The 23,282-nt window shown below is 27.9% G+C and overlaps 1 protein-coding gene across 6 annotated transcripts in view; it reads left to right on the forward strand.

The window, feature by feature from the left end:
• The window catches only part of LOC100212967 (fas-binding factor 1), a 67,948-nt gene extending 56,431 nt beyond the window's left edge, over positions 1-11,517 (forward strand). For 5 of the 6 annotated variants that reach the window (XM_065803404.1, XM_065803407.1, XM_065803405.1 and 2 more), the window contains 11 exons: positions 175-199; positions 274-877; positions 1,030-1,322; positions 3,294-3,504; positions 7,119-7,268; positions 8,591-8,851; positions 8,933-9,151; positions 9,585-9,803; positions 10,324-10,461; positions 10,563-10,671; positions 10,798-11,517. In XM_065803404.1, the coding sequence (XP_065659476.1) occupies positions 175-199; positions 274-877; positions 1,030-1,322; positions 3,294-3,504; positions 7,119-7,268; positions 8,591-8,851; positions 8,933-9,151; positions 9,585-9,803; positions 10,324-10,461; positions 10,563-10,671; positions 10,798-11,213 (2,645 nt within the window). In that variant the 3' untranslated portion in view covers positions 11,214-11,517. The remainder of the gene's footprint in view (positions 1-174; positions 200-273; positions 878-1,029; positions 1,323-3,293; positions 3,505-7,118; positions 7,269-8,590; positions 8,852-8,932; positions 9,152-9,584; positions 9,804-10,323; positions 10,462-10,562; positions 10,672-10,797) is intronic. The other variant, XM_065803408.1, reaches the window with a different exon arrangement.
• Positions 11,518-23,282: the final 11,765 nt, after the last annotated feature.

The raw sequence follows: 23,282 nt of genomic DNA on the forward strand, positions 1-23,282 counted from the left end.
TGTGTGTGTTGCAGTGTGTTTTTGTGTGTGTTGCAGTGTGTTTTTGTGTGTGTTGCAGTGTGTTTTTGTGTGTGTGTTGCATTGTTTTTTAAGCATTGTAATGAAATAAAATTAAAAAATGCATTTTTTTTATTGCTATTGTGATAATAAAATTATTTTTACTTTTATTTTTAGAGACAAAAAATAATGACTTTGATAGGTAAAAATTTGAAAATTTTTGTCTTAAAGTATTTGTTCAAAGTTAAGAAAATTTTTAATTTGTTTTTGTTTTAGTTCTTATTTTGATTCATCCAATCAAAAATCAGAAGATTTTGGTTTATCCAATCAAAAATTAGAAGGTTTTGAAGACTCTGGTTCTAAAAATGTTTCTCTTAAAAATAAAATAAATAAAAATGAAAAGCAAGAAGTTTTTTTAGAAGAAAAAGATGACTTTTTGAGTTTATTAAAAAAAAAAAAAATTGAAAAGTCTGCAACTAAACAATCAATTGCAACTCAAGATATTACGGAAAATCTAAGTTTACCAGATATCTCAGAAAAAGCCAAACCTGAAGCACAATTTGAACCAAGCAAAGATAAAGTGCAATATGAAAAAAATATTTCCAACCAATCTAATACAATTGAACCACAAATACAAAATCTTTCTATGCAACAACTTTCTTTGCATCAAAATCAGCCAACTCAGCAACAATTGCTTGAATTAGAAAAGCAACAACAGTACTTTCAATATCTCAACCAACAAAATTCACTTGCACTACTTCAACAGCAACAGTTTCAGCATCAGCAACAAGTTGCACAACAATTGCAGTTTCTTAATACACCTTTCAACCTCACGTCAAATGTTTCACATGAAGCTTTAAAAAATGAAAATGCGAAAAAAGTACAGTTTAGTGTTAAAATTGTTTAATTTAGTTAACACTTATAAAATATTTAATAAGTTAAATAATAAATATAAAATATAAATATATGGATGTGAGTTTGTTTTTTTTAATTTTGAAATAAAAATTTTTCTTAAAAAAATGTATATTTTAGCTAGCAGCTGAACAATCTTTTTATGAAGTTGTACAAACTATGAAAAATACTTCTGCAATGCAGTCTGAGCTTTCCAAACCCTCATCTGATACAGATTTCAAAAATCTTCAAGATAAATATTTTAAATTAGAAGAAATTAAATCTCAGTCAAATATGGATTTTACTGCAAAAATATATGAGTTGGAAAGCAAAATCAAAAGCTTAGAGTTGGAATGTTCTTTTTTATCATCATCGCAATCAAGCTTGAAACAGCGTCATCAAGATGAGCTGAATGCTTTAGAATCATCTCATAAGTAAATTTATGTTTTCTTTAATTATTTTATTCAGTTATTTTTACCATTTCATTTTGGTTGTGTTACTTTTACTTTTTGTTGTTGTTGTTATTGATTATTAATGATTATTAGAGACATGCTGGAATCTTTTTATGTTGGGTCTTTGATTTCACGAACTTGGTTGAAAGTATTGGATCTATTTACAATGTTTTAAAAACAAAGGTTTATGATCTCTTGCTGATAATTTAGCAATAATAATTAATTTGTGTTAGTTTATCAGTTTTAAAAACATAAAGTTCTCTTTTTTTTTTCTTTTTTTTAAGTTTGATGCCCAAAGTTACTGAGCCCTTTACTTTACATCTTCTCATATTATTCTCCACTGCTGAACTCTTATGGAAGCCATATATACAATCAATTACAATGTTAGCATCTGCTAATAATGCAAATAAAGTTACGCAGACTTGGTTAACAAGTTCTGTGTTTAGGGTTGAGAAAGAGTAGCAATACAAGTAAAAAATACAAGTGTAATACAAAGGTACAAACTACCTCCTCTACTGTTGTCGCCCTATCTAGATCATTGTCATTATTATGGCATATTTGTTGCTTTATAATGCTTTTTTCAATAGAACTTTTAATGCAGGAGTGGATGGTATAATTTTTGAACAAGTTTCATTCCTTTTTTTATATTTTTTTTTGTTAAGTTTTTAATTAATATGTTTAAGTTTTTTTAACAAATTAATAAAAAAATTAGTATAAAGTTCAATATCATTGCACTTAACATAAATTGCCAAATGATCTTTTAATTATGCAAACAAACAAGGTTGCTGCACTAAAAAATAAGTTAAATACAGTACTATAAGGGATTTGATGGAAATTGAAATCGGTACTTTTTGCTTACACAAGGAGTTCTCTATCAATACACCAATTAATGCTTATTCTCTGTTTTTTATTCCAGCTTTCATAATATTTGCACTATTCCTTAATAATGAGTTTTGTACTTTCCCTAATAAAAAGTTGAATTTTTCAGTCTCAGAAGACACTAAATCTTTTTTTAAACACACATTAAAACTACCAACTGACTTTTGGAAAAGTCAATGACTCAAAAAGTGTTAAAAAAAATGATTTATCCAGTGATGCTTAAGAGTTTTGCTGTATTATTTGTTGTCTTAATATTCTACAAATAGTTAGTGAGATTTTATTTTTTATTTTCTTGAAACTCATGAATCATGCTGTGACTAAGATATGTTCTACAGAGTAATTTGTATTTGGGGTAATCATCTGTTATCAGTTTATTGAATCCTATATCTTTAGGAATAGAAAACTGTTGAGTATTTAATATGATCAATTTTCCTATTATTTTGTGGATTTAAACAGGTATGTGGTTAAAATAACAAATTGTTGCTGTTTTCCGAAAGCCTAAGTTATTTTACGTTGTACTACATTATTGCTGATAGAATCAATTGAAGCATCAGAAGTAGAGACGGAATCATTTAAACAAATTTTTTCCTCAAGTATAAACTCTTTTGTGCTTTAAGTGTAAATGTTTCATGTAACTAAGCCAATGCATAGTCTGCACAAATGAATAATTTATTTAGAAGAATTTATTAACTATACTTTTCTAAAACAATGAAAGTTTGTTTTTGGTATTTTAAAAATATATTGTTCCCTTTTCTAATAAATCCAAAGTTATTTTGTTTACTGTTTAGCCTATTTTGAAAAAAAAGTTTTATATACTTATGAAATTAACAACATAAGATGTAAAATCTTGGAACATGTAAAAAACAAAGTTTATATATGGCAGTGTATTTATGTGCAGTTTATTGTATATAATAATTTTTATTTTTTTCTTTACCCATATTAAGTTTATAAGATTACAAAAAAATTAATATCTTGTTATTACTGTATGTATTTTAAAAATAAATCAAAAGGTTTATAAAGAAAAAATAAGCTATATATTCATTCAAATAATTAGATTTATTACTTAAATAACAGGATGAGACTAGAGTATGTGGAGGAATCTTATAAACGTCGTGTAAAGCAACTGGAAGATGAAAACAAATTACTGAAAACAAATTACGATGAGAAAATAAATCTTCTTGTAAATGAACATCAAGATCAAATTACCACATTGAAGCAAAAACTTGATTTTAAAGATCAGAATCATTTTTCCGATATAGAGCGATTAAACGAAGTTCATAAAAAGGTTTCTATTTTGTCTGCTAATTTAATTATGTATAAGCTTATAAATGATAATGCTTGTAACTTTATCTTTATTAATGATCTTTATGCTAAAAATTTTAATGTTCTTTGTTATACTAAATTATTGCATGATGCAAATCTCTTTGTCTTTTTTGAAAGTGATTGTTAACCTGACTGGGTAACTTTACATTTTCAAAATTTTCAGAACATTGAACCTTTTAATAATAAGCATGAAAATTTTAGTGTTAGTTTATGAAAGTTTTTGAAGTTTGTTTGAATCCTATTCTTTTTTTTTTTTTTTGTTCTGCTCTCTTCTGTCTGCTGGAAATCAACATCTATCAATCATACTTTGAAAAGCTTTTTAATCCGATTAGTCTTCTTATTGCTATTATCATATTATTATTATTTGTTTTTGAGTCTTAGTTGACTAACTCTTAACATTTTATCTTGTATCCAATAGCTTACTTTCTGTCAATCAATATGATTTATTTTTCTATTGCTGTTTTTTATTTGGTTTTACCTGGTGTTGTGTTAAAACAGCGAAACAATATCCATTCTTTTGACATACTAGGTGTTCTTTATAAAATCTTGCATGTTTGCATTATCCATGAACTTCCTTTATATGGTGTATCAGGTAATGTTTTTAAACAAATGCAACTTTTTTCTCCAATAGTAGAATTCAAAGAATCCTTGATGGACAATGTTCTTCATTTCCAGTAACCTTCTATGTTCTATACTAGATGTAGATACTAGTTATCTATTAATAAGAAATTGTATCTATTAATGTAATAGATACTATTTCATATTTACATAAATAATCTTTCTGAAAAACACCAAAGTTTGTTTGCTGATGTTTCAGTTTTATATTTTAGTGGGGATAAAACCACTTTATGATCATTTAGAACAGACAACCAATCGTGTTTTTTCTTCTGCAACTGCCTGAGGCTTGCAGTTGCTGCTGAATTTCGACTGCTCAAATGATCTATTATTTTTTGTTTCTCTCAACAAAGTTCATCAAAAAATATGAGTTTTTATCTCTCAAGCCATATTCCTGTGGTTGTTTTTTCCAACTAAAAAAAACTATTATCTATTAAGGTCAACACTTGTAATTTTAATAATTTGCAGTTTTTTAAGTTTTTTATTAATGACTTTTTTGGTCTATAATTGTTTTTCTTGCTTTCTTAGTGATTCTCAACTTGATAGTTGCTGCCTACAGCTTTTCTAAGAATCAATTTATATAAAAATATTAATTTAATTATAACAGTAATAATAAAAATTAATTTTTAATATATTTAGATGTTGTTTTTTATGATACTATAATTAGTTTTAACATTTATTAGATTGATAGAAGGTTGGCTAGTAAGTTGATAGTAGGTTGGGTAACAGGTTAGATAATAGGTTGGATTACAGTTTTTATATTTCTTTAGGGTTGCTGCGTATATTTAATTTTTTTTTAAGAATGTTTTCTATTTAGGCAATTTATTGCAATACTATTGAATACTAAAAAAACAATAATAGTTTGCTTCTAATATTCATTCAATAATATTCATTCTCTTCTAATATATGAGTATATATGTTATTCTCTTCTAATATATGAGTATATATGTTATTCTCTTCTAATATATGAGTATATATGTTATTCTCTTCTAATATATGAGTATATATGTTATTCTCTTCTAATATATGAGTATATATGTTATTCTCTTCTAATATATGAGTATATATGTTATTCTCTTCTAATATATGAGTATATATGTTATTCTCTTCTAATATATGAGTATATATGTTATTCTCTTCTAATATATGAGTATATATGTTATTCTCTTCTAATATATGAGTATATATGTTATTCTCTTCTAATATATGAGTATATATGTTATTCTCTTCTAATATATGAGTATATATGTTATTCTCTTCTAATATATGAGTATATATGCTATTCTCTTCTAATATATGAGTATATATGTTATTCTCTTCTAATATATGAGTATATATGTTATTCTCTTCTAATATATGAGTATATATGTTATTCTCTTCTAATATATGAGTATATATGCTATTCTCTTCTAATATATGAGTATATATGTTATTCTCTTCTAATATATGAGTATATATGTTATTCTCTTCTAATATATGAGTATATATGTTATTCTCTTCTAATATATGAGTATATATGTTATTCTCTTCTAATATATGAGTATATATGTTATTCTCTTCTAATATATGAGTATATATGTTATTCTCTTCTAATATATGAGTATATATGTTATTCTCTTCTAATATATGAGTATATATGTTATTCTCTTCTAATATATGAGTATATATGTTATTCTCTTCTAATATATGAGTATATATGTTTTTCTCTTCTAATATATGAGTATATATGTTTTCTCTTCTAATATATGAGTATATATGTTATTCTCTTCTAATATATGAGTATATATGTTATTCTCTTCTAATATATGAGTATATATGTTGTTCTCTTCTAATATATGAGTATATATGTTGTTCTCTTCTAATATATGAGTATATATGTTGTTCTCTTCTAATATATGAGTATATATGTTTTTCTCTTCAAATATATTAGTATATATGTTATTCTCTTCTAATATATGAGTATATATGTTGTTCTCTTCTAATATATGAGTATATATGTTGTTCTCTTCTAATATATGAGTATATATGTTATTCTCTTCTAATATATGAGTATATATGTTATTCTCTTCTAATATATGAGTATATATGTTGTTCTCTTCTAATATATGAGTATATATGTTGTTCTCTTCTAATATATGAGTATATATGTTATTCTCTTCTAATATATGAGTATATATGTTATTCTCTTCTAATATATGAGTATATATGTTATTCTCTTCTAATATATGAGTATATATGTTATTCTCTTCTAATATATGAGTATATATGTTATTCTCTTCTAATATATGAGTATATATGTTATTCTCTTCTAATATATGAGTATATATGTTATTCTCTTCTAATATATGAGTATATATGTTATTCTCTTCTAATATATGAGTATATATGTTATTCTCTTCTAATATATGAGTATATATGTTATTCTCTTCTAATATATGAGTATATATGTTATTCTCTTCTAATATATGAGTATATATGTTATTCTCTTCTAATATATGAGTATATATGTTATTCATATATTATGAGAGCTACATATTGTTCCTAAATGTAACTTAATTATTTAAAGAATAACTTGTTATTAGTTTTTTGATATTTTTAAGGAGTTATTTGTTTTGAGAATTACTTTTTTGTTTTAAGATTTACTTGTATATTTTAAAAGTTTCTTTTCATTTTTGCAGATTTTTTGTCATTTTTTTGTGTGTAATGAATTCAATATTATGTGTACAAAACGTAAATCATTGTGTGTTATATGAAAATCATAAAAAACTGCCTACAAAATCAAGCACGATTGTATATTGTATATAAAACCATAATTAGACTGTTAAAGTCTTGCCTAAAAGATAAAAAAAAGTATAATTATAATAAAATTAGTTAAATGAAATTAGATAATTTAAACATAAGTTTCATCATTTTGTTTATTGTACTTGTGAAAAGATTCTTTTGTTATTTTAATTATCTTAGGTCATAACCAACCTAACGCAAGAACATGATGAACGAATTCGACAACTACATGTTATAAAAAAACAAGAAGTGGAAGCAACTGTTAATGCATTTTCGCAGGCCAAATCTTTTCAAGGCTTGGTGGAGGAAGTAAAAAGTTCAACTAAAGAGGTAGAATAAAATAATTGGTAATAAAAATAAAGGCTTTATATAAATAAAGAATTATTCATTACATATTTTCCAAATTTATATTATTATATATTATTATTATTAACATATACAATATTTATAGTATATGTATTATAAAACTCAAAAAGTATACTATTCATATTGAAAGTTTTTGAGTTCTTAAAGCTACCGCTTTAAGCTATTCTTTTTTTTAGCTTATCCTTCTTTTTTTTTATGTTATTAATCTCCCAAAGGCCAAGAGACTGCTGCAGTTGAGTAGGCTGCTTTTTCTTTTTTTTTATTGTTTTTTTTTTAATTGTACTTTTTTTTGTGTTTACAACCCTCTACCCATAAAAATAATATAAAATTAATTTTATGGGTAGCTCAAAACATTTCAAAATCAGTCAGGTTTCTATTATCCACAAAATAAATTTCTTAGAAAGTATGTCAACATGGTTCTTTAAAGAAGCAAAATTATTCAAATATTTTAAAAATGATAGCCATATTTAAAAAATTAAAAAACCGTGTACAAATTTTTTTATTTTATAATATAAAACCGTTATTTTATAATGGTAATGATACGATACATTATATTGCATCACCACTTCTAGGGGTGATAAATAAAATCTGAAAAAACAATCTGTGTAAATAACATAAAATGATCATATTTTTTAAATTTTTATATAGCTTCGCTTTTTTCAACACGTTTTTTTTTTTTTTATTCAAAAGATGCTTCGCTTGATTGCAAACATTAGGACGTTTTACCCATTTCCTCTTTTATTTTTGGCACAATTTTTTAAGTCAGTCTGAGATAGGGTTGCCAGACGTCCAGCTTTTACGGAGGAGAATACAGCACCAAATCTGTAAAAACAAAGTTTTTTATTGTGTTCTTGTTTGTAAAAGCCGGACGTCTGGCGACCCTAGTCTGCAATTTTCTCACTTAATACTACAAATACCTCAGTTTCTTTTTAAACATTCATTTTTTATGTAAACAATACATACATTTTTTTATGTCAACCGTTATCCTACATCAGTAATGCAATCGAATTACTAAAACAACCTGTATTTAAATACTTGATTTTAGTACTGGTAACCAATTATTTTGGTACTAGTACCAGTAATTTAAGAACAGGTACCAGTTATTTTAGTATTGGTACCTGGTTTTTTAAAAGACTTAAAAGTTTTTATAACTAAGTAATTTTTGGGGAGCTTAACATTATGTTTTTATATTTGTATGTTTAGTTTTTCCCTTGTGTTTGCAACAATGCCGTATTTTATTAGTATATTCAGTTGAGTGTTGAAAAAAATATTGCGTTTTTTTGTAGGTGAGCAATTTACAGGAGAGGTTTTCTACTGATTACCAAGCGCTTCTTCGCGAGCAAGAAATAACTCTTCAAATGCGCAATGAACAGTTAGAAATTGTGTCAAATCGACTTCAACAACGTGAAAAAATAAACGAAGAGGAACGAATCAGGTTGCAAACATTAGTGTCAAGGTTAGAGATTCAGTTGCGTGATCAAACAAGACTTTATGAGCAAGACAAATGGAAGTTAAATCAAGATGAAAATAGGTTAAAGACATTGCAGGTTCACATTATTAAATAAACATTTATAATTTGATGTCGGACTTTTTCGTGGGTGTATTGCTTTTATTCTGTTACATAACAGCATGTTTTTGAAGAAGATCGTCGTATCACAAGCCAACAACTGCAAGAAGAACGGACTCAGATTGCAAAGGCTAAAGAAGAAATGCTAGCTGAACAGAGAAAGTTAATTGTGGAATGTTATGAAGAAAAAAGACTTCTAAATGAAGAAAAATTGGCATTGTTAGCGCTTCAACGTGAAGTTGTAGATGCAAATAAAAACGATCGCCGTTCAATTATACAGGTGAAGGGTATAGTTGATTATAATTATTTTTGATTAAATATTTTAAAAATAACTTTTCCATCAGCTTCCCAAGTTGCTTTTTTATATCGACGATTTGGAGGAACATTAAAGCATTATTTTTTAACTGTATAATGTTTTAGCTAACAATATTTTATCTAATTGGAGTTTTTTAATTATTCAGTACGACACGACATGACAAAATGATGTTGCATTATGACTTGTTATGAAATGTTTTAAGCAAATGCTCTAAAAGTATAAACAAACAATATAACTCTTTTGTTACTTTAAAAGTAAAGTTTTTTACTTTTTAAAATTTTATTCATCAATTTTTGATGACTTTAAAATTCATTACGTAACGTGCAACGGCTTTTATATAAATATGTTTAGTAATTTTTTTTTTTTTTTAAATCTTGCATTTTTATGCTTCTTTAAGGCTGAAACTGACTTTGAATTGATGGCGGCCCGTCAAAAACACGATTCTTCAACTTTTAACATTCGTTTAGCGCATGTGCAACAAGAAGAAGCTCGCTTGGCACTTGAGAAAAGTGAGTTTCTCAAACATGAACAATCAATTTCCAGTGAACAAGAGAGGTTGCGCGAAATAGGTCGTGTGTTGCATGAAAAATCTAAAGAAGTTGAAGACTTCGCAAAGGTTTTATGATACATGATATTTTAAAAGTTGTTGTATCTTTATATCTTTATATATATATATATATATATATATATATATATATATATATATATATATATATATATATATATATATATATATATATATATATATATATATATATATATATATATATATAGTATATATATATATATATGTATATATATATATATATATATATATATATATATATATATATATACATATATATATATATATACATATATATATATGCACTTATATATAAACATATATATATATACATATATATCTGTATATATATACATACATATATGTATAAACATATATATATATACATATATATATATATATATATATATATATATATATATATATATATATATATATAGATAGAGAGAGCGAGAGAGAGAGAGAGAGAGAGAGAGAGAGAGAGAGAGAGAGAGAGAGAGAGAGAGAGAGAATGAGAGATAGATGTGTCTTATTATGTCATTAAAAATGATAGTTCTTTTGGCAATTTCAGGAAGCAAAACAAATGTACGATGAAAGTGTTAAATCTAGTGAGCAAACTAGCGCTTTTCGATCTTATTTGGAAAATCTTAAGAACGAACTTGAGGTCAGAGCTATATCTCTTGAACAAAAAGAAGCAGAATTATTTCAGGTTAAATTAATTCTTGCATTTTATCTAATTGACTTGATAATTTTTTTCTTACGAAAGTTAAGATATTGTTTTGAAAGTAAAGTTTTATTTTTTTGATACAGCATCAAGAAAATCTGGAAGAGCTTCGAAGAAAAGCCGCGGAAGCGAGCCAACGTATGACCTGTCTTCAATGTAAAGGATTTCTTGCTCCATGTAATACAAGTATTACAGGTAGTTTTGCAGTATTCAGTGTGTCTATGTGTGAGTTGTTGTAGTTAATGTAGTTGCTTTTATTGATATGCTTCTTTTTATAAATTTTTGATTTAATTAAAACACAACATCTTTTTTGCGCTTCAGGAGTTCCTTCAAGATCGCAATCTTATTTTGGTAAAAGAGGAAATGATTCTATAGAAGTTACAGCCTCAAAAGCCATTTTAACGAGCACGCCTGATTTAGGCGCTGACATGAATCGAAATTTTAATAACTATAAATCTCAAACGTGTAATCTTAATGAACACGTGAAAGCTCCGAATAAATTTATGTATTTAGATAATGTTGAAGGTTTCAGCGTGTTCCAGCAAAATGGAAACTCGATCGGTACTTCCAAATCATTTCAAGGAGTTCCAATAGCAAAAATTAAACCCCCAGATTTACTTTTAAATGATTTAGAATTTAGAAGTCACTTACGTAGATGGGACTCTGCTAAAGGCAGAGATGACGACTTTATTGAAGAAGAGACTAAATTTTTAGAAACGCTTAGTCAAAATAGATAGTATATATTTATGAAATGCAATTATTTATACATACAAAAATTTCATAAAAATTTCTTTCCAACATTTACTAAGATCGGGGTTGACGTCACAAAGTCCACAAAAACTAACTAAAATCTGGGTAGACGTCATATAATGAACTTAAAATCAACTAGTCAACTAAAATCTTAGTCTTTTCATTAAAATCAATCTACTTTGAGTCAATTTTACTGAAAAAGGGGTATTAGTTTTTATAAAACGTTATGCCTCGGCATGTAAACCCACGGTGCTACTTATGACAACGATGTAAAAGAAATTATATAAACTGGATATTTTTTTTTCATTCCATATATACCATATTACGTGTTGCATATATACTTGCTGCATGTATTCCCCTTGTGACTTTTATTTGGAGTTATCAAAATATTTTATTTAAGTTTTGAAAAGAATATTAAATAAAAGTTTAAAAGCTAAAATATATTTGAAAGTTATTTTTCATAGTTTTATATTTCTCCTGACACTTCTTTTACTAACACGAAATGTCAACGTTTTCCAAAGATGTCTACAACCGTCATTATTTTATAGAGAAAATATTTTTTTCATTTTATCAACCTTATTACCTGTTTTTTAACACTAAAAAAAACTACGCAAGTAAATATTTTGACATTATGTTGTTTCAAGTCGTTGAATTTGTTGGCGACCTGAAAATAATTCTTTGTAAATATTTTTTAATTAAATTTAAGACATGATTAAAATGCATAATTCAGGCTACATTTTTATTAAAATTAGTCATCAAATTGTTAACTCTTAAAAAAATTTAAGTTAATGCAATCGAGTGTTAATTTTTCGTTAAACCACCTTTAACCGCTCTAAAAACTTCAGTTCTGCGCGGCATCTTATCACTGCAAGGCTGCACTGTCTCCTGTATTTGAAGACGGTGGTTCCACCCGTCAAAGATCTTTCGTAAGAGCTGCGTTTGTTTGGGAATACACTTTTATCCTTTTTTATCTTCATCAGCTCCTACTCGTTTTCAATAAAAGCCAATTCGACAGAGAGATGGTTTGCTTTTCCTCAAAACGAGAAAGACTACGTTGTGTCGCAGGAAGTTTATCTTGGATAAAAATGAAAAGTTTTCCATCAAAAAACCTGAGCTGCCGATTTTGTAAAACTTCTTTGTACTAATCTTGCTTCATCGTACCTTTTACCACGTACCTACGTTCAGTGCTCTTGCTGCTGATGACTGACCAGATTATCAGGGACAATCACTTTTTTTGGGTGCTTCGCAGTATTGATCAAACTCTTCTAAATACTAACAACGCACAGAGATTTATTCTTCAAAATTTTAAATGTGCTTTTGAATGTTTAAATTAAAAGTATGGCATATAATCTCGTGCAAAAAATGCGTGTGTATATATATATATATATATATATATATATATATATATATATATATATATATATATATATATATATATATATATATATTAGGGATATGACAATTTAGAAAGACCCTATCCCCGTGTTATTTTTTGTGGAGTTTTAATGCAAAGATCAAGAAAAATCCAATGGCAAGTGTCAACATTAAAATAATGTCACCCCCTTTATTCAAATTTATAAAAATATATACAATGTATCAACATTGTACAAAATGGGTTTTTTTAATCAGAAATACAAACATACAAGTTTTAGTGTTCATTTGTCAAAATAAATTTAATGGTAATTTTTTCAATACTTTTGCACAATGGAAGTAAATCCTGCAGAACTTTAATTGCACGTTCAGCACAAATGTTTGACCTTTGAGTTAGGATCGGAGTCGGCTCAACCGACCAAAAAGTCCTTAAAGTCTTTATTGTCTTTGAGTGATCTTTGCAAACGGGTGCCAAATTATTGTAGTTATCCTGATTATAAACCTGACCAGAAAACCAGATGTCACTCTACGTGCCACTAATAAAGTCACATGATGACTGACCTTCGGCTAACTGTCGAAATTCTGGAAGTAAAATATAAGCTAGCAAAGCATAGATTGCTCGGCTATTCCATCTTGCATTGCTCATATTTGGCAAAGTTCTGAAATTTACTTTAGGGAAGCATCCTGTTTTATTAAACTGTCTGTAACAAATGATCAAGTGATGAAGCCATATCATCTCTCCAAACAATTTCTTCTTCTTCCTTCAGAGCATCTCCAGAATTATCAAAAGATGCTTTCAGTTGCTGGTACTCTTCTGTTATTCTGCTAATGAACCAATAATTGAGATTAGGCGAGGTTGTTGCTGCTTCAAAATAATCATTCATCACATGTTTTAGTAATGTATCAAGAATAAGGGTGTTGTAATTAATCATTTTAAGAAATTTTTGATTAACGATTAATTGATTTAAAAAAAAACGATTAATCGATTATTAATCGATTAATTTATGAAAAATAAAGTTTCTCTTTAATTACACAAGAAATAGTTTTATTTGAGTTTTTTTTTAATATAACTTAATTTTGTTTTAAAGTAATAAAACATTTCACTGTAATAAGAATGGTTATAATAATATAATGGTTAAAAGAGGCAAAGAATTTTAATTTATATAGTCATTGAAAACATGATAAGTTTTATAACTAATTCGTAATACATTAGTGAAAAACGTTTCAGAAGTTCAAATATAAGTTTTATAAGAAATTTTTAATGTAAGTAATTTTAAATAACGTTTATTTCATGTCCATTTTGTTTTTGTAAAAGATATGAGCGAAGAAAGCATAACGAATTCAATAACGAATCAATAGTTTCATCATTTAAGGATGTTCTCAATTTAGTTACACAAAGCCCTGCCGCACTAAAACATCTTTCAGCTTTGACCGACGATAGTGGAATAGTTAACAAAGCATTGTACATTTGTTCAAATAAATAACTTCCACTTCTTTTGTTAATTTTTTCAAAAACGCTTATTTCTTTTTTAATAGATGAAACGTTGGCATTTTTAAACCTTGAGCGTTCCATCCTTTGATAATTTCTTCACTATTTGCTAAAGTTGAAAACGGTATTTTATCTAAACCTGTTAACTTTGCAAGAATTAACCCAGGACAAGAATTTTGTTTTTGAAAATAGGATGAAACTATCTTTTTAGAATTACTTTTTGCAACTAATGAGCTTCGTGAAGCAGGCTCTAATAGAAGGTCGTGTTTGTGTTGCATGCGGTACATTAAGGATGTAGTTAATAAATTTGATTTAAATTTGGTGTCACAATGTTTGCATTTTAAAGTTCGTGAAACGTTTATATTTTCTAATAAATGAACCCAAACCTTAGACTTTCTTTTTTTTGGCTGCACCCATATATGATTGCTGTTGCATATATTGTGTGATAAATCCTAAAATTATAATATAATTTATAAAACTCTTTGCAGGTACACTATAATTCAAATCAGAGCACACATTCCGACAAAAATACATTCAAAAAGATTATTGTCAACACACCATTATGAAGTAAAACTTGAGGATTAAAGTTTCAAGATGTTCTTAAAAATTATGTCTTATCTAGTTAGTTCCGTGGTTTAACATGAAACAATTACTAAATCCAGTGTCGACGATCCGGTGTATAAAGACGAAAAAACTCTAAAGTGCTTTTTTTATATAAAACCTAATCCTAAATATAAAAACGTCGATTAATCGTTCTAATTTTTCGAATAATCGATTAATTAATCAAATCAAAAAAAAAAACGTTTAATTGATTAATCGATTAATCGATAACAGCCCTAATCAAGAACATGATGCTGGCATCCAATACAAAGATGTTTGTCTAATCCAAGCTTAACAAAATGCTTCTGTAGTAGTGTGACTGCCCCAACAGATTTTCCTGTATTTGCAGAGGCTGTATCAGAAATTATTAACCCAAAATGCAGGCCATAGCTTATATTCATCAAGCACAGTTTTTATTCCATTGAATATTGTTTCATCTTTTCCATTGATCACTGCAAGAACAGCTAGTTTAACTTCTCTACTTTTCATTTTTTAGAACTACAACCTCGTACTCTGTATTCTTTATATGCTTCCCATCAAAGTGCAAGCTCCAGTTTTCGTTTCTTAGAGTTTCAATAAAATGTTCTTTTAATTTTTCTCCTGCTTTCATTGTAGCTTTGTAAACACCACTTTGACTTGGAGTTGGAATAGAAACTCCATCTTTTGCAAGAGTTTTGCAGACTGTGTGTGCCTTTCTTGAACTCAGTTTTGCTTTTGTCACCAAATTTAATGCATAATCAGTTTTTCCTCTTTTACATGTTGTTGGAGCCTCTGAATCTTAAGAACCACTGTCAGAATCTTGTTTTTCTTCTTCAGTGCTTAAATATTCTTCATCTTCACTGCTTAAACCATCCTTAGTATCTTGACTGACTTTTTGCTTAATTAACTTTAGTTTTTTAGGATGTGTACCTTCAATTGTGGTGCAGTAGCCAGCTCTACCATTTGTTGACATCTGAAGATTAGAGAAGGCTTTATCTTCCTGGCACAACCATTCTCCATTTTCATCAGTTACGCTGAACAAGTTGGTAAAGTCTTGCGTTCCTGGTTTTCTGCTGTCTTTTTCATACTTGTTTAGTACACTCTCAATTTTTCTTTCCACTGTAGATTTGCCTTTTTGAATTGGAAGATTTAGTTTTTTCCATAAGATTTTTACTTCTTTGACCATTATCACAACTCTCTCCTGTCTACTTTTCACATTTGCAGCCAAACACTTAAATCTGTCCAGGAAATGCTGTTCTGTTGGCATTTTGTTCATTTGATCAAGACTGTCAACAATCTTTGCATACTTTCTTGAATTCTTGGCTGTTTCAAACCTCACCAAATTTGATTCCCATAGTTTCTTATTCAAATCTGAAGGAAGACTATTTTTAGACATCTTGACTATAGTCTTGTTGAATTATAATTTGAGTGTAAATTTGATTATCTACAAATAAACAAATCTTATGAGTTTAGGTTATCAAAAGAAGTTTATAAAATATCAAAAGTCAGGTGATGATAACAAATATAATAAATAATACGAAAGATTATGTAATAAGAATGCATACATTTAGCAAAATCACACCAGCAATAAACTGAAGCTGTGATACCTTAAACCGTACTGTATCTAACAATAGATTCACTATGAGTCAATAAAAAACATGCCACTGAACTTATTGCAATAACTTTGCTCATTGTGAACCGATTTTAAAAATGGTGTCTTCTTCAAGTAGAGAACAAGAACAATACTTGACTAATATAAATATTACTTTTTAAATTCTTTTTTATTGTCTAAACCTAAAATTTTTAAACTAATTTTAACTTCTATATAAGAAATCAGACAATTTTTCTGTTGTTGAAGTTTGGAGTGTTTGTGTACAGTCAGTTTTTAGAATTGGGTGGCCATCAGACGAATGTTTTTCTGCAATTCAATTCTTAACAAAACCTGAAATTTTGTTAGGCATCAGACCAAATTTGACAAAGTTATGGTAGAAAGTTCAGTGGCATGTTTTTTTATGACTCATACTGTAAATGGGAGAAAACAGTTTTCAGCTTAGGGGGGTGAACTTTTTTAAGATTTAACACTTTCAAATGGTATTTCCAGTTTTAAAATGTAATTTCTCCACTCATAGTGGCATGGGAAACCAAAAAAAATTTTTAGTCATACTTCTAATATATATGTATATATCTTTTGCACGAGATTATAAACTTTTTGTCAACTGTTTGTAGTGTTTTTATGGCTCTGATTTGTAGTGTTTTTATGACTGATTTTTTTACATTAAATAGTAATTTTAACTGAAAATATTTAAACTTTGGTGCCTAAAAATGGGAATAGTTAAAGATATATCTAACAGAAAAATTTCATAAGTATCTGCTTTATTAAAACATTCAAACCACTACCGAAGAAAAGTTGAAAATTTAGTTAAAGTTTTTTTAATGGGAGTAAGCAGAATCAGCAAGCAGAAACTAAACTCAAAAAAAAAATACCTGTACAAAAGACCAGAATTGTAAAAAGTGGGAAACCACTACCCTAAGAGATGAACGGGCAATTCATTACATTTGTGTTAAAAACCAAAGAAAAAGTACAAAAGCAGTTACTAAAATCATGCAAGAAACCGGTATCAAGATTTTTAACAAAACTATAAGGCAAAGCAACAGAATTGGGTTTAAATGCTACAGACTTGCAAAGAAACCTAAACTTACGCTAGCGATAAAATTAAAACGTCTCACTTAGGCTAAACAACACCTACATATCTCTGCTGAATTTAATTTTAATTTAAAAACTTTATTTTTTGTTGATGGTTATAATAGTTTTAACAAGAATAAACTAATTAAAATCAACACATTTAACAATTATAGACAATACACACTCACATGAAAATCGTTAAAAACAATAAATAATAAATAAATCAAAAAAAATAAATAAATAAATTGACTTTATATATGTCCACATATATAAAGTCAATTTTCGATTAATCTTTTAAAAAGTATTTAAAAACAAAAAACAAACTACAATTTATAAAATTATAATATAAGTTACAAATAACATTAAAAATATTCAAATTCAAATTCAAATTACAACAGTTTCATTACAGAAAAATGAGTAAATATTGTATTATAATGTCAGGACAAATAAAAATAGTTATTAAAAACGACAGATTTTACAATAACATATTTGCATACCAATTTTTAATATGTTTTTTGAACACCTCAGAACTTTTAGAGGACATGGTCTTGTTATCTAGAGTGTTCCATAACGAGATGGCTCTAAATATAGTACAACATGAATCCTTATATTTGGAGCCATTTGAAGATAGAATCATTTTTTTGCTACAACGAAGTTTAAAAGAAAGGTTTTTTGTATTGAATAAATCCTTCATAAATTGTGGATTTAGACAATTAATTGATTTAAAAACTTCTATCATAAGAAAGCGCAATTTTCTTAAGTGATTCCTCGGACTATTATCAAAACTTAACAATTCATCAAGAGATAAGTCAAACCTTTTATGGACAATACAAAGAGCTTTTTTATGAATTTTATTTATAAGGTTGTCATAGTATTTAGAATAAAACATCCATATTAGGGGACAATAAGAAAAATTTGACATTATGAAGGCGTTAAACAACAATGTAGCTATTACGGGATAAAAAACTTCTTATGCGTGAAAGAGCAAAACATTTACCATTAGCTTTACTGCATAAGTATTTAATGTGTTCTCAAAAATTTAGATTCTTATCAATTGTAACACCAAGTAGTTTCACCCTATCAGAGGCAAAAACAGTTATATTATCTATTTTTAGGTATTGATTTTTTGTGTTTTTTAAACCAACTAAAAGTAATTGGAATTTATCAGGGTTGGCAACCATCGAGTTAAACTTAAACCAGACAATGGTATTAGTTGCTTCTTTTTGCAATCGAAAAATAACCTTTTCTAAGCTGTAATCACAGGCATACAGCGTATTATCATCTGCAAAGTTGCACAATTCAGTATCTTTAATAAAGAGATACATCACTTATAAAGATATTAAAGAGGATGGGGCCAAGAATGGAAACTTGAGGCACTCCTGACAAAATATCAACCCAATTAGAAACAGAAGGTCCTATCCTTACCCTTTGTTTACGACCACTAATATACGATATAAGAAATTTAAGACTTTCTTTAGAGAAACCATACGCCTCTAATTTAGCAATAAGTAGGTCATGCGGAATGAAATCATACGCTTTAGATAGATCCATTAATAATGTTCTAACAATACCTCCATTGTTAATGCATTCATGCCACTTATTAAGTAAAAAATTAAGTGTATGCTGAGTACTAAAACCTCTACGAAAACCACACAAAAGTTTGTCAAATTTTGGCTCCATAAATAACAAAATCTGTTCATAAACGATCATTTCAAAAACTTTGGAGAGAGCGGGTAGGATACTTATAGGGCTATAGTTAGCCTCATCTGTTGGGTCATTTTTTTTAAGACACGGTAAAACATCCGCCATTTTTAGAAATTACGGGAATGTTCCATCTAAGATGCTATTATTGATACCATCTGTAAGACTATCCCTAAAGTATATTAAGTAAGATTTTAACATAAAAGTTGGTATTTCACCACTTGTTTTTTTTTTTCATTCATAGACCCTATAATTTTTGTAATATCATCAGGTGTAATACAATGAAACTTGAAATTATGTGTATTCATTTTGAATTTATTTTTAATGTTTCTTATACTAGGATGGTCAACATACTTTTTTATAGCTGGGTCTAAAGTGCAAGTTGAAAAAAACCATTTAATATGGTCGGCCATACTTGATGGCAATGCAACATTTATGAAATATTTATTAAAAATATTAGTCAACAAAGAACTGTCTGAGATAATGTTGCCATTTTCAGTCAAAGTGATACGCTCGTTAGAATTTGTAGATTTGTCTGAAAAGAAAGGCTTAGTTAGCTTCCAGAGAGATGTATTTAAAGTCGAAAGTGTATTGATTTGCTCAAAGTACTTCTTCTTATTTTTTCGGTTAAGTTTAACCACCAAATTCCTTTGTTTTTTGTACATTAGAGCTGAAAAATCTGATTTATCAACTAAAAATTGTTTACATAATGAAGAGCGGAGCATAATTGCTTTTCGTAAGTCTTTAGTTATAAAGGGTTTATTGTTACCTCTTAGGATTTTTGATTTAAGAGGGGCATGAATATTAAGCAAATTGCTGAATATCTCATTAAAAGTACTAATATCATAACAAGATTTTAAGTTGAAACGGAGTATTTTTGAACGATCTATATATAAGTTTTTTAGGTGGTAACTTACAAAAAGTGGATCTTAGCATGGTGTATATTAAATGGTGATGATCACTCACACCCGTACCAAAGGTATTTGAATGTTGAAAGCTCAGCTTTCTGTTAGTAAGGATAAGGTCTATACAGGAAGGGTTATTGACCGACTTAAAACAAGTCGGTTGTTTAATTAAATTACTACATTGATAAAGTTGAAGGAACTCCTTCATTTTTTTTTCTGAAGGTTGTTTATTAAAGTCTCCTTTTAGAATAAAATCAAGATATGATTGCAAATAAAAGTCAAGCACTCCTTTAAGGTGATTGAAGAAATAGTCACAATTCTGATTTGGGGGTTTATAAGTGGCTATTATGAGCCATTTCCACATTCTTAATTTAATTTCAAAAGTGATAACTTGAATGTCTCTGGGGAAATCCTTTTTAGCTAATCTTTTAGAAATGATATTTTCATTTATGTATACAAGAAGACCTCCACTATGTTGAGAGATATCAAGCCGATAAGGCGTTTTATAACCTGGATATAAAAATTGATTTATTGGAAAGGAGTCATCTAACTTGGTTTCACCTTTATATAAGTATATCAACAGTTTTATTTATATAGGTAACAATATCTGAAAATTTATTACGAATTGAATTAATATTTAAAAATGCTAAACTGATATTTTTGGGATATATGGCCCTTAAATTATCCAAATCAGAATTTAGACTAATTTCTTCAATAGTACTTGGTAAGGTAGATTGGTGATAAGAATCTATAGGGGAATGTCTATCAAATAGACTTTAGATATGCAATAAAGTTCATGGCAAGTCTACCTGATCCTCGTGTGTTTAGGTGAAGACCACGTAGCCCAAGGTGTTCATTAGACAAATTAGAGTTATCAATAATATTAAATTTAGTTAGTTTTAATTTTTCGGCTAAGTGTAGCGACATTAATTGAGCTTTAGCATTATCGAAACGACGAATTGGTGTAGATAAAATTATTGAACATGAAGGGTTAGATTTTGAAATGAAGGAAACAAGATCTTTTAATTTTGCCAAAGCAGATTCAGACAAGTCATTTGTACAATTATTTGTTCCAACATGCAGGATAATATTTGAAGGTTCTTTTTTCAAAAGTGGAACTAGGTTATAATGCATGTCTTCAATCGTAGCACCACTAAATACTCTTACTTTTACTTTTCCAAGCTTAGGCATTTTTTTTTCGTTAATCCCCATCAAAGTAGAATCTCCACATATTAGCGTCGTTCCTACTGGCCATTTATATTCATCTGTTTGGTTATTACGAGGATTGATTATTTTAGTGTCATTGTTTACTTTTTTTATTTGATTTTTTGTATTTTTTACATTTCCAACCGCTTTTGTACTAAGGGAACTTGAAGTCGAAACAACACCATTTGATGAAAGATTTTTATACTTTAAAAAGTCTGACTGATAATTTTTTCTGACTGAGACAAGTAGATTTGTTACATTTTCAAAATTATTTATTGAATTACGCATTGTTTTATTATTGTTTGAGTTTGTGGATACAACTAGTTCAGGAATATTATATTTTTTAAAATTTAAATATTTAATGTTTAATTGACGGCGAAGATCTGCTAAGTCATTATTTAAACGGTCTTTAATCTCTTTACTTTTACTATCAATAATTTTAATACTACATTCTTGTTGCCGGAAGACATTAATGGTTTCAGCTTTTGGTGAATTATTTGAGTTTTGGTTTAATGGGCTATTAAAATCAAAATCGTTTAAAAAGTTTAAGTTTTGAGTTGATTTTAAATCAGTCACGGTTGATTTGACTTCTAGCTTATCGATTAAAACGGCAATAATTTTCCTGAACTCCGATAACTCCTCTTTTAGAAATAAATTTTCATCTTTTAAAATTGAAAGACTAATTTCACTGCTTTTTAAGTTTTTTAATTCATAATTCAAAATTTTAATTTCAGATTCTAAGGTTTTAACTTTTTTGTGATTAATTATACAAAGATCAGGTTCTAATTTTGTTTCAGGAACTATAAGTACTTTATACGACTCCTTACCATTTTTTATTAAGCAACTTAAAAGGTTTTTTGATACAGGTAAATTAAGAAACTCACTTACATGTAATTTTTCAAGCCGATTTCCAAAATGTTTCAATACTTCTTCGTAAATACTTTCCGTATCTGCTCTTTTTTTTCTTTTATGGATGTTGTTTATGGCATTCATAAAGATTTTTGAGTGTTCCATTCTCAAGTTTACTTGTGGTTCGGCGAAATCTAGTAAAAAGCTTTCAAAATCATTTAGGTAACAAATAGTCTCTGTTTGATTTGCATTATTGTTGTTCTTAGTTTTACTTTCTTGTAATAATAGATCCTCCGTAAATTTAGCTGCCATCTTTTTTTTGCCGATTTTTTTTGAAATTTGAAGATTGGGAAATTGTAAGTAAATACTAGTTTAATTGTTTATTGCAACAGTATCACTGATTAAAACATTTATTTAAGTTTTTATATTAATATTTTTAATTGTTTTCAGGTTTGTTTCTCAGATGAGTCCTAATTTGAAATATTAATGCATAAGTCTACTTTTGTTAGACGAAGGAAAGAAGAAAAATTTAACCCAGACAGTGTTATGGAGACGGTAAAACACCTTCTAAAGGTGATGATTTGATCAGTTATAAGTGGTTTGGGCAGTGGGCTTCTTTATATAGTTGGTTCGATGATGAACTAGGATAAATATAAAAATGTATTAGCAACCAAATTATTTCCTTCGTTACATGATTGGTTTCCTGATCCAAACAAATGCATCTTTATGCATGATTCTGCCCAATGCCATAAAGCTAAATCAATAACAAGATACTTATAGCCAAAAAATATTACTGTTTTGCCATGACCAGTAAGTTCTCCCAAATTTTAAAGTGGATTATTGAGCATGAAACTATCACCAACAAAAAAATCTTAGAGACCCATTAAATAATGCCTGGCATAACGATCAGGAATTAAAAGCAAATGTAAAGAATTGCATCTAAAGTATGCCAAGAAGGATGCAAGCACAATTACGATATCTCCCAGATAACACACAGACGTTGGTCTGATGTTTTATCAACATCATTTATATCAAACTTAGATTGGTATCTTTCACTTAATTGGACCGATTTTGGCCTGATAAACAAAATAAATTAAAAAATGTTCCATCGGCAAACGACATTAGTTTGATGTCTGCAAACACACCATGAAGTAACTTAATCTTTGAATGTTAACTATGTGCAGGCATAATGATAATAAAAAATTACTAACCATGCGTATTGACGCATTTCGAATACCTAAGTATACGAAATACCTCAACACGCATGGTTAGT

The sequence above is a fragment of the Hydra vulgaris genome, chromosome 08, assembly GCF_038396675.1.
Source record: "Hydra vulgaris chromosome 08, alternate assembly HydraT2T_AEP".
NCBI lineage: Eukaryota > Metazoa > Cnidaria > Hydrozoa > Anthoathecata > Hydridae > Hydra > Hydra vulgaris.